Raw genomic sequence first — 18792 nt, 5'->3', positions numbered from 1 at the left:
TAGGCAGTAAGTGGTGTCAGCAGCAGTTGAAAGATGGGAGGAGAGTGAGAGGAATCAAAGAAGAAAGAGAGAGTAAGCAAAAGGAGACATTGTGAATAGAGTGAGGGTGAGAAATATAGGGAGAAAGAGATTCAGGGTATGGAGAGAGGAGGAAGAAGTGAGGGAGTGAGCAAAAGGAAGATATATTAAATAGAGTGAGAGTGTGGAGAACGCAAAGGAGAGAGGAGGAAAGAAGTGAGAGAGTGATAAAGAGAATGTAAGCAGAAGGGAGAAATATAAATATGGCGACAGAAATACATTGGAAGAGAGGGAGAGGGAGAGAGGCTACGAGTGTAAGGACGAATAGAGAGAGTGATGATGAAAGAGGGGGGGAATGACAAACTGAGAGAGAAAGAAAGGTAGAAAAGAGAGAAACAGAAAGGAAGGTGAACAAGCGAAAAAGAGAGTAAAGTCAGAGAGGGGAGGGAGAAAGTATATGAAACAGAGGGAGGGTGAGAGCATAAGACAAAATGAGAGAGAGGGGAAAACAGAATAACTAGAGACAAGAGAGAGAGAGGAAAATGAAGGGGAGGTGATATTGTAACTGCATTAAAAATTGCGGGGTGAAGTATCGATGCCCGCCCCCAAAGGTTCTCTCATACCAAAGGCGCAAGACCACGTAGCTATGAATGATGGACACCACATCACACAGCAGAGCCACATCAAGACTTAAATCGCGAAATGAGAAAGTTTTCCACAAGGTCGCACGGCTTGCTAGAAATAGCAACTAAATCATACCTCAGTGGTTTAAAAATACGGTAGGACACATTAGATAATGTGGTCCTAGATAAACTTTGACTGAAAAAAATGGAACGATCGCTTAACTACTATTCTATATATTAAATCAGTGGTTCTCAATCATTTTTTTTTTTCATCTATGGCCTCCTTCGATTACTATTTCACTCTCTCTGGTGGACCCCCCCCCCCAGCCATTCAATGTTTTATAGAAACTTCTTTCAAAATTCCCATTTTGTTTTTCACATTAATTTTTAACTTGCGGAGATCGAATGTATGAAATATTAAGCAACGTTTTTTCAGAAGACCTTAAAATCTGATATTGGACCCCAGTTGAGAAGCACTGCATAACAGTTCCAGGTACACTGTCAGAATACCAGTTAAATACTGTGCGGGTGGCACATAAAAGACACCATTTCGAGCGATGCCCCAGCATGGCCGCGGTCCTCGAACTGACACAAGCGAACAATAACGTTGAGATATTGCAGAGGAACGATTTAGGAAACAAGTTATCTCCCTTGGTATGATCGAAGCCAAGAGGATGGACGTGTGTGTGTGTGTGTGTGTGTGTGTATGATATGACTAGTGTTTTTTAAGAGAGACCCGAGTAATATATTGCGATTGGAGGATGCTTTGAGTCCTGTGTGTCATGTGATAGTCAATGAGTGTTGGTGGAGAAATGATGGAGACACATCACCAACACAAGAATGGCAGCAGTTGGCCGTTGACAGTGACAAGCTAGTCACAGATGGCTAAGAGGAAGAGACAGGGTGACAAAACGATACCTTGCAGTACACCACTGATGAACAGAAAGAGCTCTGTAAACACGTGTGGTGTTAGCACAATCTCTAACAGGATGGGACCACTTTAAGTAACACTGGTTTAATACCACCAGGTACCTACAGTTGAGCCCGCTGTGTTACAAGCATTCTGGTCAAGGTGTGTCCAGTTCAGAGCTAGCCTTTCTCTGGATCTTTTTGGTTTGACAGGCAACATTTTTCATTTATGTTTTTGGTACCGAAACACTTTCAAACTTCGAATACTTGTATATTTTGTGTTATAGAACAGATAAGAAATTTTGTATTCGAAGTTATTTCATGTAAAAAATTGTCGTATTTCGGTAATTTCAACCAATCACTGACGTCTACTGAGGTGAAAACAATTACGCCGTGGAATGTAAACAACGGTGTTACGGGATCTTTTCCCTTGAATAAAATTAGTACCGTTGTTTGTCAACAACAACTATCAGCGGTATATATTTCGTTTGTCACTGTTATTTATGACATAGTTCGTGCGTTTGTACTGGTTTTAGCTTTAGGGTTTTAGGGTTAGGGTTCGGGTTTTAGAGTTAGGGTTAGTTTTAGGATTACGGTTAGGGTTATGATTATTTTTGCCATAACCTCACACATAACCCTAACCCTAACTCTAAAACCCGAACCCTAACCCTAAAACCCTAAACCCTTACTAAAGAATAATGATATAATTAAACAGGGAATAACACACTTGACACCGGCAAAAATTTATTGTTTATAAAAACAGTAGTAACTGTATTCAGCTGAATAGACGTCAGTGATAGGTTGAAATTACAGAAATACGACAACTTTAACATGAAATAACTTGCGATGTACAATTTTTTGGTGAGAAGGCTAAGAGAAAAAGTTATTTTATATGACACATTCTACCAGTGTCCCAAGTTTGAAAGTGTTTCGCTAAGAAAACAAGTGTTGCCCGTCAAACCAAAAAGATCCCTTTCTCTCTCTAAGGTAGGAGAGATTTTGGCATTACTGATTCGATGTTGATTTATATGATGGCAAATATGTTCAATTGATTGCAACACCCGTCTCTTTCTGTTTCTGTGTGTCATCATCGTTTAACGTCCGCCCTCCATGCTGGCATGGGTTGAACAGTTCGACAGGAGCCTGCATCAGACTTCTGTATCTATTTTGGCAGAGTTTTTACAGCTGGATGCCCTTCCTAATACCGACCACCCAGCAAGATGGACTGAGTGCTTTTTACATGGCACAAGCACAAGCAAGGATATTTCTTTTTATGCATATGAGAGGGAAAATGCATATCTCATTCAGGTTCAACTGCTTGGTTGGTATGAGGAAAGGCATCCAGCTGTAGAAAGCATTCCGAAACAGACGACTGGAGCCTGGTGCAACCTCCAGCTTTATCAGTTCCTGTCAAACCATCCAACGCATGCCAGCATGGAAAATAAACCTTAAATGATGATATCTCTCTCTCTGCATATGTGTGTGTGTGTGTGCGCGCTTCTAGTGCTAAACAGTACTGTTGCTAAAACAGGCTGAATGTCCAGTCAGCCATGAGAAATCCTAAGCGGTCATGGATACTCTCTTTCCTTATTGACGAAAAGCTAAATGGTTTTATTATCCTATAAATAATGTATTGGAAGGTGGTGTGCGATTACCCAAAATGGAGTGGTACCTAGACGGACTATGGCGTACGAGTGAACCGCAGTGAACTCATACCTAGACACCTAGGTGGACTGCGATTCACGAGTTTTGACCTTCACTTTTCCAGGCTTGGATGGAATTTTCTGAAGTAGATTTTCTGTTACTAGACGCCATTCGTTTCACCAACAGTCACCTGCTTCCAAGAAAGCTAATATTCCCCATGGTCAGGCATATTTTTGCAGAATCAAATGATGTCAAGACAAGGACACACACAAATACAGATCTCTGTCCAGTGCCACTTTGGAATGTGATCTACAATTTAAAGGGAGATTACTTTCGGTTTACTTTGTGCTAGTATTATTTTGCCAAGTGATCTACAAGAGCAAATCTACTTTGGCCAGTGATCTGGTGCTTATTTTAATTATTATGTGGTTTCTCATTATCAAAATAGTAAAGGCGGCAAACTGGCAGAATTGTTCGCACGCCAGGCAAAATGCCTAGCTGTATTTCGTCTGCTGTTACGTTCAAAATTTGGCTGCTATTTCTAACAATTGAAACAAAATCTGCAAATTTACCCTTTTGATACAAACCCTGCTAAAACCGGCTCTGGCTCTGTTATACAAATGTCTTGCTTTCATAAGTTTTGAATTAATATCTTCCACCGAACCTTAGTCACAATTTATGTTCCTAACACCAGCTGAATGATAACGAAGTTATTTTACTAAATTCTTTGTTATATTTAAAATTAATTGAAAGAATCACAGAACATCTCAACAGAAATATGGTAACAAATAAGGTTAAAGACAGTCAGTCAAATGTGCCTTCAATTTGCACAAGATTTGGCTGCTATTTCTAACAAGTGAAACAAATCTGCAAATTAACCCTTTCGTTACCAACCTGGCTGAAACTGGCTCTGGCTTTGTATTACAAATGTCTTGTTTTCATAAGTTCTGAATTAAAATCTTCCACCGAACCTTAGTCACAATTTATGTTCCTAACACCAGCTGAATGATAACGAAGTTATTTTACTAAATTCTTTGTTATATTTAAAATTAATTGAAAGTAACACAGAACATCTCAACAGAAATACAGTAACGAATGGGTTAATACACAAGGGTTAATATTCATGAATGAAAGGGTCATTGATCCAGTATTTAAAGTTGGTAACCCAAGCTCGTTTTTGCTTAAAATATGAGATGTAATCAGAAGGCATCAACACTGGTGCAATAAAAAGAAAACTACACAATTTAGCATTTAATCTCCTTCAAAGTAGACCCCTTCTGAAGCCACACAATTTATCCAGTTTCATTTTAGGACTTCATTCAAAATATTCCCTTTTCATATTCACACTTATAGCAGCAGTCCTTAGCTTTTTCTAAACCCTGTAAAAGAATTTGGAAGAACTTCTACCAGACCTTTTGTGATACCCTTAAAGTTAGGAACTTTTCAATACCCCACTCATATATATGTATGTATGTGTGGAGGCGCAATGGCCCAGTGGTTAGGGCAGCTGACTCGCAGTCATAGGATCGCAGTTTCGATTCCCAGACCGGGCGTTGTGAGTGTTTATTGAGCGAAAACACCTAAAGCTCCACGAGGCTCCGGCAGGGGAAGGTGGCGAACCCTGCTGTACTCTTCCACCACAACTTCCTCTCACTCTTACTTCCTGTTTCTGTTGTGCCTGTAATTCAAAGGGTCAGCCTTGTCACACTGTGTCACGCTGAATATCCCCGAGAACTACGTTAAGGGTACACGTGTCTGTGGAGTGCTCAGCCACTTGCACGTTAATTTCACGAGCAGGCTGTTCCGTTGATCGGATCAACTGGAACCCTCGGCGTCATAAGCGACGGAGTGCCAACAACCACAACATATCATCATCATCATCATCATCATCGTTTAACGTCCGCTTTCCATGCTAGCATGGGTTGGACGATTTGACTGAGGACTGGTGAAACCGGATGGCAACACCAGGCTCCAGTCTGATTTGGCAGAGTTTCTACAGCTGGATGCCCTTCCTAACGCCAACCACTCAGAGAGTGTAGTGGGTGCTTTTACGTGTCACCCGCACGAAAACGGCCACGCTCGAAATGGTGTCTTTTATGTGCCACCCGCACAAGCCAGTCCAGGGGCACTGGCAACGATCTCGCTCGAAAATCCTACAGGAGCCAGTCAGGCGGTACTGGCAACGGCCACGCTCAAAATGGTGCATCTCATGTGCCACCCGCACAAGAACCAGTCCAGGGGCACTGGCAACGATCTTACTTGGCTTGCCGGGTCTTCTCACGCACAGCCCATTTCCAAAGGTCTCGGTCCGTAGTCATCGCCTCAGTGAGGCCCAATGTACGAAGGTCTTGCCTCACCACCTCAGCCCAGGTCTTCCTGGGCCTACCTCTTCCACGGGTTCCCTCAACTGTTAGGGTGTGGCACTTTTTCACGCAGCTATCCTCCTCCATTCTCACCACATGTCCATACCAGCGCAATCGTCTCTCTTGCACGCCACAACTGATGCTTCTAATGTTCAGCTTTTCTCTCAAGATACTTACACTCTGACGGGTATTCACATTGACATTACACATCCAACGGAGCATACTGGCTTCATTCCTTGCGAGCTTACGTATGTCCTCAGCAGTTACAGCCCATGTTTCACTGCCATGTAGCATGGTTGTTCGTACGCATGCGTCATACAGTCTGCCTTTTACTCTGAGTGAGAGTCCCTTTGTCGCCAGCAGGGGTAAGAGCTCTCTAAACTTTGCCCAGGCTATTCTTATTCTAGCAGCTACACTTTCAGCGCACCCACCCCCACTACTAACTTGGTCGCCCAGATAGCGGAAGCTATCGACTACCTCTAGTTTTTCACCCTGGAATGAGATAGAAGTTGTTTCCTGTTTGTTTGCAGTCTTTATTGCACCTGAACATCTGCCACAAACAAAAAAAAAAAAAAAAACTAACTTGCTAGTTAACCTGCCTTTGATGTTGCTGCACCTCTTATGTGTCCATAGCTTGCACCGGGTACATCTTATAGAGTTACTACCTACCCCTTTTCTACATACTGAGCAGGGCCATCTACCTGAAGGGGTTTGTGTTTTATCTACCTTCCTACTTATTAGGATTTTGGTTTTAGCTAGGTTGACTCTAAGGCCCTTCAATTCTAGACCTTGCTTCCACACCTGAAACTTCTCCTCTAGTTCTGATAGTGACTCCGCAATTAGGGCAAGGTCATCAGCATAGAGGAGCTCCCAGGGGCAACCTGTCTTGAACTCCTCTGTGATTGCCTGGAGGACTATGGTAAATAATAGGGGGCTGAGGACGGAACCTTGGTGGACCCCTACCTCTACCCGGAATTCATTGCTGTACTCATTTCCAACCCTCACCTTACTGGCCGCATCTCTGTACATGGCTCGCACAGCTCTCACTAGCCATTCTTCTATCCCAAGTTTCCTCATTGACCACCAGATAAGGGATCGGGGGACCCTGTCAAAGGCTTTCTCCATGTCAACGAAAGCCAGGTACAGAGGTTTATCCTTGGCTAGGTATTTCTCTTGCAACTGTCTCACTAGAAATAAGGCATCAGTAGTGCTTTTACCTGGCACGAACCCAAACTGCATCTCATCTAAATTGATTCGCTCCCTAATTAGTTGGGCTATGACCCTCTCTGTAACTTTCATAACCTGATCTAACAGCTTGATGCCTCTGTAATTATTTGGATCTAAAGCGTCACCTTTACCTTTGTAGCAGTTGACTATGATGCTGCTACACCAGTCATTGGGTATGACTCCTTCGTGTATCACCTGGTTCGTAATACGGGTGACTAGGCTATAGCCAACACTGCCAGATATTTTGAGCATCTCTGCAGTGATTCCTGATGGGCCGGGGGCTTTCCCGGTCTTCATACTCTTAATTGCTTTATCTACCCTGGTATATAGCAAATTAAGCAACAAGGATATCCAGAGGTAATGCAGTACCATCGTTTCATGCAACTCCATTTAATTGAATAATACAATCATTACATCAATTTAAAATGCAGAGCATTCCATGATGCGGCTAAAGCAAAATGTTCTCTGTCTGTCTCCCTAACTTCTTGAAGATTTTAGGTATTATTATACTAATGTGTCTATCTGTTTTAATTTAATTAAATTCTATGTCTTTATGCAGCTGAGGATCGCTGTATTTTAAACTGATCCAATGATTGCATTGTTCAATTAAACGGAGTTGCATGAAATGATCGTACTGCAGGAGAAATACCTAGCTAAGGAGAAACCTCTGTACCTGGCTTTCGTTGACATGGAGAAAGCCTTTGACAGGGTCCCCCGATCCCTTATCTGGTGGTCAATGAGGAAACTTGGGATAGAAGAATGGTTAGTGAGAGCTGTGCGAGCCATGTACAGAGATGCTGCCAGTAAGGTGAGGGTTGGAAATGAGTACAGCAATGAATTCCGGGTAGAGGTAGGGGTCCACCAAGGTTCCGTCCTCAGCCCCCTCTTATTTACCATAGTCCTCCAGGCAATCACAGAGGAGTTCAAGACAGGTTGCCCCTGGGAGCTCCTCTATGCTGATGACCTTGCCCTAATTGCAGAGTCACTATCAGAACTAGAGGAGAAGTTTCAGGTGTGGAAGCAAGGTCTAGAATTGAAGGGCCTTAGAGTCAACCTAGCTAAAACCAAAATCCTAATAAGTAGGAAGGTAGATAAAACACAAACCCCTTCAGGTAGATGGCCCTGCTCAGTATGTAGAAAAGGAGTAGGTAGTAACTCTATAAGATGTACCCGGTGCAAGCTATGGACACATAAGAGGTGCAGCAACATCAAAGGCAGGTTAACTAGCAAGTTAGTTTTTGTTTGTGGCAGATGTTCAGGTGCAATAAAGACTGTAAACAAACAGGAAACAACTTCTATCTCATTCCAGGGTGAAAAACTAGAGGTAGTCGATAGCTTCCGCTATCTGGGCGACCAAGTTAGTAGTGGGGGTGGGTGCGCTGAAAGTGTAGCTGCTAGAATAAGAATAGCCTGGGCAAAGTTTAGAGAGCTCTTACCCCTGCTGGCGACAAAGGGACTCTCACTCAGAGTAAAAGGCAGACTGTATGACGCATGCGTACGAACAGCCATGCTACATGGCAGTGAAACATGGGCTGTAACTGCTGAGGACATACGTAAGCTCGCAAGGAATGAAGCCAGTATTCTCCTTTGGATGTGTAATGTCAATGTGAATACCCGTCAGAGTGTAAGTATCTTGAGAGAAAAGCTGAACATTAGAAGCATCAGTTGTGGTGTGCAAGAGAGACGATTGCGCTGGTATGGACATGTGGTGAGAATAGCTGCGTGAAAAAGTGCCACACCCTAACAGTTGAGGGAACCCGTGGAAGAGGTAGGCCCAGGAAGACCTGGGCTGAGGTGGTGAGGCAAGACCTTCGTACATTGGGCCTCACTGAGGCGATGACTACTGACCGAGACCTTTGGAAATGTGCTGTGCGTGAGAAGACCCGGCAAGCCAAGTAAGATCGTTGCCAGTGCCCCTGGACTGGCTCTTGTGCGGGTGGCACATGAGATGCACCATTTTGAGCGTGACCGTTGCCAGTACCGCCTGACTGGCTCGCGTAGGATTTTCGAGTGAGATCGTTGCCAGTGCCCCTGGACTGGCTTGTGCGGGTGGCACATAAAAACACCATTTCGAGCGTGGCCGTTTTCGTGCGGGTGACACGTAAAAGCACTCACTACACTCTCTGAGTGGTTGGCGTTAGGAAGGGCATCCAGCTGTAGAAACTCTGCCAAATTAGATTGGAGCCTGGTGTTGCCATCCGGTTTCACCAGTCCTCAGTCAAATCGTCCAACCCATGCCAGCATGGAAAGCGGACATTAAACGATGATGATGATGATATATATATATATATATATATATATATATATATATATATATATATATATATATATATATACACACACACACACACACACACACACACACACAGATATAGATAGATATATATGTAGTAAATGAAAGACAGATGTAATATACAAGAATTTATTATTCCGACACACATACGAGGGGGTGCTGAAAACTTCCTGGCTTTGGGGGAGAGAAAATAGAGGAAGATCAGTTAATTATGATCATTACCAGCATCACCTTCCTGGCACTTGTGCCGATGGCACATGAAAAGACATTCGAGCGAGATCATTGCCAGTGCCGCTGGACTGGCTCCTGTGCAGGTAATATGGAAAATAAACCATTTTGAGCGTGGCCATTGCCAGTATCGCCTGACTGGCCTTCGTGCCGGTAGCACGTAAAAGCACCCACTACACTCTCGGAGTGGTTGGTGTTAAGAAGGGCATCCAGCTGTAGAAACTTTGCCAGACCAGATTGAGCCTGGTGCAGCCATCCGGTTTCACCAGTCCTCAATCAAACCATCCAACCCATGCTAGCATGGAAAGCGGACGTTAAACGACGATGATGATGATATTCCCCTCTCAGATTCAAACACTTATTGCAGCATTCCTTCAGTTTTTCTAAACCCTATAAAAGCATTCAGACGGTTGGGCCTCCAGCCAGGCTTTTTGTGATACCCTTAAAACCCCCTCATATATACACACACAGGAGGGGCTGCTGAAAATTTCCTAGCTTTGGGTAAAAGAAAATACAGCAGAATCATTTAATCATGATTTTATTCAGCATATTCCCCTCTCAAATTCACACTTATTGCAGCAGTCCTTCAAGTTTTCTAAGCCCTGTAAAAGAACTCGGAACATTGGGCCTTCAACTAAGCCCTTTGTGATACTCTTTAAACCAGGAATTTTTTTTACACCCCCCCCTCCATATGTGTGTGTGTGTGTATGGTAAATGAAAGAGAGAAGATGGAATATACAAGACTTTATTATTAATCACAGCATACACACACACACACATACATATAGGAGGGGCTGCTGGAAAGTTCCTGGCTTTGGGTAAAAGAAAATACAGGAGAATCAGTTAATTATGATTTCATTGAAAATATTCCCCTCTCAAATTCACACACTTATTGCAGTGGTCCTTCAGGTTTTCTGAACCCTATAAAAGAACTTTGAAGGTTGGGCCTTCAACTAGGACTTTTGTGTTACCCTTAACCCCTTGCCTGCCATGGGCCCCATTTGGGGATCTGCTAAAAACAGTTTCACTGCTAGTTGTTTGTTGTATTTAAAGGGAATTCCTTATGGACATTGCATTTGCAGAGGTGTGTTTAACAATATTTAGTAGTTAAAGTTTGTCATTATTAAGTCTGGTTAATTCTAGAGGACATTTTATGCCATAAATCGCCATTTTTTAACTACAAAAATATTAAAGGTTTTGAAAACATTTGTTTTTCTTTTGCATTTCCCATTGTGGAGGCGCAATGGCCCAGTGGTTAGGGCAGTGGACTCGCGGTCATAAGATCACGGTTTCGATTCCCAGACCGGGCGTTGTGAGTGTTTATTGAGCGAAAACACCTGAAGCTCCATGAGGCCCCCGGCAGGGGATGGTGGCGAACCCTGCTGTACTCTTCCACTACAACTTTCTCTCACTCTTTCTTCCTGTTTCTGTTGTACCTGTATTTCAAAGGGTCGGCCTTGTCATACTGTGTCACGCTGAATATCCCCGAGAACTACGTTAAGGGTACACGTGTCTGTGGGGTGCTCAGCCACTTGCACGTTAATTTCACGAGCAGGCTGTTCCGTTGATCGGATCAACTGGAACCCTCGACGTCATAAGCGACGGAGTGCCAACAACAAGGATTTCCCATCTGTATCATCATCATCGTCGTTTAATGTCCGTGTTCCCTGGTGGCATGGGTTGGATGGTTTGACAAAGGACAGGCGAGTCAGAAAGCTGCAGCAGGCTCCAATCTGATCTGCAGAGTTTCTACAGCTGGATGCCCATCTTAACGCCAACCACTCCAAGAGTGTAGTGGGTGCTTTTAGATGTCACCGATACGTGGGCCAGTCAGGCGGTACTGGCATTGACCACACTTGAATGGTGTTATTTACTTGCCACCAGCACGGGAGCCAGTCAAGCAGCACTGGTAACGACCATGATCAAACGGGACTTTTTACGTGCCACCAGCACTGACATTGACCATGTTCGAATGGTGCGTTTTACGTGCCAATGGCACGGGCATATTATAAATATTAGAAGTGGGTTATACGCAATTTACAACTGAAAAGCAGAAATATAGACGTCACTAGAGTGAGTAAGGGCACTGGTGAGCACCAGCACAGCTAGAAATAACAGCCAAGACAATAGCCAGTCATAAGAAACATGCTTTACGAAACCATGAGGTGTTTTGACTCCTATTTCTAGCAATACTGGCTTTGTGGGAAGAAGCTTATTTATGTCATACACATTTGCATCTGATACTATACTTACTTCTTTAAGTCATTTGACTGCGGCCATGCTGGAGCACCGCCTTGTAGCCGAGCAAATTGACCCCAGGACTTATTCTTTGTAAGCCTAGTACTTATTCTATCTGTTTCTTTTTGCCGAACCGCTAAGTTACGGGCGACGTAAACACACCAGCATCGGTTGTCAAGCGATGTTAGGGGGACAAACACAGACAAACAAACATATACACACACACACACACATATATACGACGGGCTTCTTTCAGTTTCCGTCTACCAAATCTACTCACAAGGCTTTGGTCAGCCCGAGGTTATAGTAGTAGACACTTGCCCAAGGTGCCACGCAGTGGGACTGAACCCGGAACCATGTGGTTGGTAAGCAAGCTACTTACCACACAGCCACTCTTGCGCCTTTTTCTTACTTTCTAAAAAAACTCAAATTTTTATTATTGCAATTGAACAGAAAGGGATAAATATGGTTATTTTCAGTGATCCCCATTTAGGACTTATCGAAAAATTTACCAATTCCCGTAGCTTGCTTATGAATCACATGGCTCCCGGTTCAGTCCCACTGCGTGGTACCTTGGGCAAGTGTCTTCTACTACAGCCTCGGGTCGACCAGACCCTTGCGAGTGGATTTGGTAGACGGAAACTGAATGAAGCCTGTCGTATATATGTATGTGTGTGTGTATATGTTTGTGTGTCTGTGTCTGTCCCCACAACATCGCTTGACAACTGATGCTGGTGTGTTTATGTCCCCGTAACTTAGCGGTTCGGCAAAAGAGACTGATAGAATAAGTACTAGGCTTACAAAGAATAAGTCCTGGGGTCGATTTGCTCGGCTACAAGGCGGTGCTCCAGCATGGCCACAGTCAAATGACCGAAACAACAAATAAAAGAGTAATATGAAGAAAATTTAAATACTACATAGGCGTAGGAGTGGCTGTGTGGTAAGTAGCTTGCTTACGAGCCCCATGGTTCCGGGTTCAGTCCCACTGCGTGGCACCTTGGGTAAGTGTCTTCTACTATAGCCTTGGGCTCACCAAAGCCTTGTGAGTGGATTTGGTAGACAGAAACTGAAAGAAGCCCATCGAATATATACACACACATATATATATATATATATATGTGTGAGTATATGTCTGTGTGTCTGTCCCTCCCACCAACTATCGCTTGACAACCGATGCTGGTGTGTTTATGTCCCTGTACTAAGCAGTTCGACAAAAGAAACCGACAGAATAAGTACTAGGCTTAGAGAATAAGTCCTGGGGTCTATATGCTCGATTAAAGGCGGTGCTCCAGCATGGCTACAGTCAAATGACAGAAACAATTAAATGAAACTGAGAAAGAGTAAAAAATTCAGTATTTCCGTGTGTAGAAACGAATTCGTAAAAATTTCCATGAATTCCCAAAAATAAAAAGTTATATGGGGTTATATGGGGCGATTAAACTGGAATTCCGCAGCTATTTCATGCATTTAACCTATCATAAAAAAAAAGAAGGTTCCTGAAAAGAATTTATAAGGCGTAGGAGTGGCTGTGTGGTGTAAGTAGCTTGCTTACCAACCACATGGTTCAGGGTTCAGTCCCACTGCGTGGCACCTTGAGCAAGTGTCTTCTACTATAGCCTCGGGTCGACCAAAGCCTTCTGAGTGGATTTGGTAGACGGAAACTGAAAGAAGCCTGTAGTATATATGTATATGTGTGTGTGTGTGTGTGTGTGTGTCTGTGTTTGTCCCCCCTCCCCAACATCGCTTGACAACTGATGCTGGTGTGTTTACGTCCCCGTAACTTAGCGGTTCGGCAAAAGAGACCAACAGAATAAGTACTAGGCTTCCAAAGAATAAGTCCTGGGGGTCGATTTGCTCGACTAAAGGCGGTGCTCCAGCATGGCTGCAGTCAAATGACTGAAACAAGTAAAAGAGTATTTCAAAAGTTTTCATTTCGTTAACTCGTACTGAATGACAGGCGTTCCGTCCGTGACTATCCCGCTGTATTATTGTCATTGCCAGATATGTGCGTCACATTTACGGCTAATAACGAATACTCGAGGAAGATTTAACTGCTATCTCTGTAATATCAGGCGACCACACAGACCCTCGTAAGTCCCCTCCCTTTTACTCGTTTCAGACACTGGAATGCGGCCATACTGTAGCACCGGCTTAGTCAAACAAATCGACCTCTTATGCCGAACCACTAACTCACGGGGGACGTAAACAAACAATAACCGGTTGTCAAGCAATGGCGGGAGACAAGCGCAAATTTACAGACTGATAGATATATACAGAGTGCGGCAGAAGTAACGCCCTTTTCTATTCGAGTTTTGTAGGTTCTAATTAAGGTTCTTTTTTTTTAATTTCCTAATACTTCTATTTTTTCCCCTATTAGTTTATCATTCGTTTTTTAAAGTAGGGAATTCGATAAAAACAAATTACTTAAACATTTATATACTATAAATGTTATTAAACGCAGAAAGGGCGTTACTTCTGCCGCGCCCTATACACATACGCACGTGACGGGCTTCTTTCAGTTTCTATCAACTCAATCCACTGACAAAGGATCGGGTCGGCCCAGGGATCAAGATGCCACGCCGCGGGATTGAATTTAGAACTACGTACTTCAGCAAACTTGTTACAGTGAAGGTAAAGAGTATGTACACCACCCGTTTTCCGCGTTTAGGGTTACGCCGAAAACAAGTGGTGTGCGTATTCTTAACCTCCGCCGTTGTTACCACCTGCACCTAAAAATATTGGTTTCAAATTTCGGGGAGGCGGGAAGTCGATGACATCAACCCCAGTGCTCAATTGGTGCTTTATCGATCCCAAAGTTCCACTTATATTTATTGTATCGACCCCGAAAAGATGAAAAGCAGAGTAGGCCCTCGATGGAAGTCGAACCCAATGTTACGACGAACGAAATGCCGTCGCCAGGCAAAAATGCCCGGTTTGCTCGCTGCTCAGTTTCGTCTAAAGATATTGTTTTACACTCTTGTTGGCACTCCGTCGCTTGCGACGACGAGGGTTCCAGTCGATCCGATCAACGGAACAGCCTGCTCGTGAAATTAACGTGCAAGTGGCTGAGCACTCCACAGACACGTGTACCCTTAACGTAGTTCTCAGGGATATTTAGCGTGACACAGAGTGTGACAAGGCTGACCCTTTGAATTACAGGCACAACAGAAACAGGAAGTAAGAGTGAGAGAAAGTTGTGGTGGAAGAGTACAGCAGGGTTCGCCACCATCCCCTGCCGGAGCCTCGTGGAGCTTTAGGTGTTTTCGCTCAATAAACACGCACAGCGCCCGGTCTGGGAATCGAAACCGCGAGTCCGCTGCCCTAACCACTGGGCCATTTCGCCTCCACATTGTTTTACACTAAAGGGGGGGGGGAGAAATGGCAGGATAGAATGAGAGATAAACCCGAAATTATTTGAAACACGTTAAGACATGTTTGAAGGCAGAAGCTAAATGCGGAACAATTAGCAAATTATTTTGAAGGATTTATGAAAGAAATAACGCATAAAGCGATTGGTTATGTGAGAAGAGTTCGCAAGAGAGCGAGTCACGGTTAATTAACGTTAGATATTCGTAATCAATTGAAATTTAGCTGTGAATAAGGTAAGAAATGGAGACTTAATTACCGGACGGAATGGTTCCCGGACATTTTCAAATTCTGGTCGGGTTGCCGCGATACATGCGACACCTGGTGTTGGCGCCCGAACGTAACAACAGGAGGGGATAACTCTGTAGATGGCTTTTCTCTCGTGGACGTGTAATTATTATGTGTCGGGGGAGTGAGGAAGTGGTAGTAGTGGGAGAGATAAAATGTGATTGTGTTTCCATGGTGGTGGCCGTAGGATGGAGACGGGGAAGGGGTGATTTTGTGGTGGTGGCGGGGATGAAGTTGACAGTGGTTAGTGGTGGTGGAGCTGTCGTCGCTTTTGCTGTAGCTGGAGATGATAACGGTGGTGGCAGAGGTGGTATTGGTGGTCGTGGTTGCTACAGTTGTGGTGGTGGTGACGACTTGGTGGTGGTGGTGACGACTAGGTGGTGGTGGTGGTGGTGACGACTTGGTGGTGGTGGTGACGACTAGGTGGTGGTGGTGACGACTTGGTGGTGGTGGTGACGACTTGGTGGTGGTGGTGGTGACGACTTGGTGGTGGTGGTGGTGACGACTTGGTGGTGGTGGTGACGACTTGGTGGTGGTGGTGACGACTTGGTGGTGGTGGTGACGACTTGGTGGTGGTGGTGACGACTAGGTGGTGGTGGTGACGACTTGGTGGTGGTGGTGACGACTTGGTGGTGGTGGTGACGACTAGGTGGTGGTGGTGACGACTTGGTGGTGGTGGTGACGACTTGGTGGTGGTGGTGACGACTTGGTGGTGGTGGTGACGACTTGGTGGTGGTGGTGGTGACGACTTGGTGGTGGTGGTGACGACTTGGTGGTGGTGGTGACGACTTGGTGGTGGTGGTGACGACTTGGTGGTGGTGGTGACGACTAGGTGGTGGTGGTGACGACTTGGTGGTGGTGGTGACGACTTGGTGGTGGTGGTGACGACTAGGTGGTGGTGGTGACGACTTGGTGGTGGTGGTGACGACTTGGTGGTGGTGGTGACGACTTGGTGGTGGTGGTGACGACTTGGTGGTGGTGGTGACGACTTGGTGGTGGTGGTGACGACTTGGTGGTGGTGGTGACGACTTGGTGGTGGTGGTGACGACTAGGTGGTGGTGGTGACGACTTGGTGGTGGTGGTGACGACTTGGTGGTGGTGGTGACGACTTGGTGGTGGTGGTGACGACTTGGTGGTGGTGGTGGTGACGACTTGGTGGTGGTGGTGGTGACGACTTGGTGGTGGTGGTGACGACTTGGTGGTGGTGGTGGTGGTGGTGACGACTTGGTGGTGGTGGTGACGACTTGGTGGTGGTGGTGGTGACGACTAGGTGGTGGTGGTGACGACTTGGTGGTGGTGGTGACGACTTGGTGGTGGTGGTGACGACTTGGTGGTGGTGGTGACGACTTGGTGGTGGTGGTGACGACTAGGTGGTGGTGGTGACGACTTGGTGGTGGTGGTGACGACTTGGTGGTGGTGGTGACGACTTGGTGGTGGTGGTGACGACTTGGTGGTGGTGGTGACGACTTGGTGGTGGTGGTGGTGACGACTTGGTGGTGGTGGTGGTGACGACTTGGTGGTGGTGGTGACGACTTGGTGGTGGTGGTGGTGGTGGTGACGACTTGGTGGTGGTGGTGACGACTTGGTGGTGGTGGTGGTGACGACTTGGTGGTGGTGACGACTTGGTGGTGGTGGTGACGACTTGGTGGTGGTGGTGACGACTAGGTGGTGGTGGTGACGACTTGGTGGTGGTGGTGACGACTTGGTGGTGGTGGTGACGACTTGGTGGTGGTGGTGACGACTAGGTGGTGGTGGTGACGACTTGGTGGTGGTGGTGACGACTTGGTGGTGGTGGTGACGACTTGGTGGTGGTGGTGGTGACGACTTGGTGGTGGTGGTGACGACTAGGTGGTGGTGGTGACGACTTGGTGGTGGTGGTGACGACTTGGTGGTGGTGGTGACGACTTGGTGGTGGTGGTGACGACTAGGTGGTGGTGGTGACGACTTGGTGGTGGTGGTGACGACTTGGTGGTGGTGGTGACGACTTGGTGGTGGTGGTGGTGGTGACGACTTGGTGGTGGTGGTGGTGACGACTTGGTGGTGGTGGTGACGACTTGGTGGTGGTGGTGACGACTAGGTGGTGGTGGTGACGACTAGGTGGTGGTGGTGACGACTTGGTGGTGGTGGTGACGACTTGGTGGTGGTGGTGACGACTTGGTGGTGGTGGTGGTGACGACTTGGTGGTGGTGGTGGTGACGACTTGGTGGTGGTGGTGACGACTTGGTGGTGGTGGTGGTGGTGGTGACGACTTGGTGGTGGTGGTGACGACTTGGTGGTGGTGGTGGTGACGACTTGGTGGTGGTGACGACTTGGTGGTGGTGGTGACGACTTGGTGGTGGTGGTGACGACTTGTTGGTGGTGGTGGTGACGACTTGGTGGTGGTGGTGACGACTAGGTGGTGGTGGTGACGACTTGGTGGTGGTGGTGACGACTTGGTGGTGGTGGTGACGACTAGGTGGTGGTGGTGACGACTTGGTGGTGGTGGTGACGACTAGGTGGTGGTGGTGACGACTTGGTGGTGGTGGTGACGACTTGGTGGTGGTGGTGGTGACGACTTGGTGGTGGTGGTGACGACTTGGTGGTGGTGGTGGTGGTGACGACTTGGTGGTGGTGGCAGTGATGAAGGGGATGGTGGTGGTGGTAGTAGTGATACCTGTGACAGCAGTGGTGGTAGTGTTGTTGGTGGTGCTGCTGCTGCTGGTGTCATGAGTGGTTGAGTTCCTGGTGGTAATGATGGTACACGAGACAAGGAAGGGAAGGGTTTTCAGTTTTAATTCTTTTCTACTTCAGGCAGAAGTCCTGAAATTTTGGGGGAGAGAGCCAGTCGATCAAATCGATCCCCAGAACGCAACTGGTACTTAATTTATCGACCACGAAAAGATAAAAGGCGAAGTCGACCCCGGCGGAATTTGAACTCAGAACGTAGCGACGGGCGAAATACCGCTAAGCATTTCGTCCAACGCGCTAACGATTCTGCCAGCTCACCGCTTTATTAATTTCTTTTTACTTTTAAAACGTTGTGAAGTTTGTTGGACCGGGTACATATTTACACACACAAACACTTTCATTTCATGTGTGTGTGTGTGTGTGTGTGTGTAATATAAATACGAGGGACTGCTGAAAAGTTTCTGGGTTTAAGGGTCTCACGAAAGGCCTGGCTGGAGGTCCAACATTCCGAGTTCTTTTACAAGGCTTAGAAAAACAGAATGGACGACTGCTGTTGGATAAATCATAATTAACTGATCATCCTGTATTTTCTTTTACCTAAGGCCAGGAGCTTTGCAACATGCCCTCCTATATATTGATTTCAAATTTTAGCACAAGGAGAGCAATTTCGAAGGAGTGGGTAAGTCGACCTCGAAAGGATGAAGGGCAAAGTCAACCTCGCGGAATTTGAAATCAGAACGTAAAGCTTGACAAAATACCGCTAAGCACTTTACCCAACCAACTCAAGATTCTGCTGCCTCGCCTCCTTACCCCACCCCCGTATATATATATATATATATATATATATATATATATATATATATATATATATATATATATATATATATATATATATATATATATATATATATATATATGTATATATATA

The 18792-nt window shown here is 45.6% G+C and overlaps 1 protein-coding gene across 5 annotated transcripts in view; it reads right to left on the bottom strand.

Moving 5' to 3' along the window:
- Positions 1 to 15325, bottom strand: part of LOC106872730 (coiled-coil domain-containing protein 77) — a 69637-nt gene extending 54312 nt beyond the window's left edge. For all 5 annotated transcript variants that reach the window (XM_089345575.1, XM_089345572.1, XM_089345574.1 and 2 more), the window contains exon 1: positions 15169 to 15325. In XM_089345575.1, coding sequence (XP_089201701.1) covers positions 15169 to 15191 — 23 coding nt within the window. In that variant the 5' untranslated portion in view covers positions 15192 to 15325. The remainder of the gene's footprint in view (positions 1 to 15168) is intronic.
- Between the last annotated feature and the right edge of the window lie 3467 nt (positions 15326 to 18792).

The sequence above is a fragment of the Octopus bimaculoides genome, chromosome 29 (genome assembly GCF_046866305.1).
Source record: "Octopus bimaculoides isolate indiv1 chromosome 29, ASM4686630v1, whole genome shotgun sequence".
Classification (NCBI taxonomy): Eukaryota; Metazoa; Mollusca; class Cephalopoda; order Octopoda; family Octopodidae; genus Octopus; species Octopus bimaculoides.
This window is presented reverse-complemented; position numbering and strand designations above follow the sequence as displayed.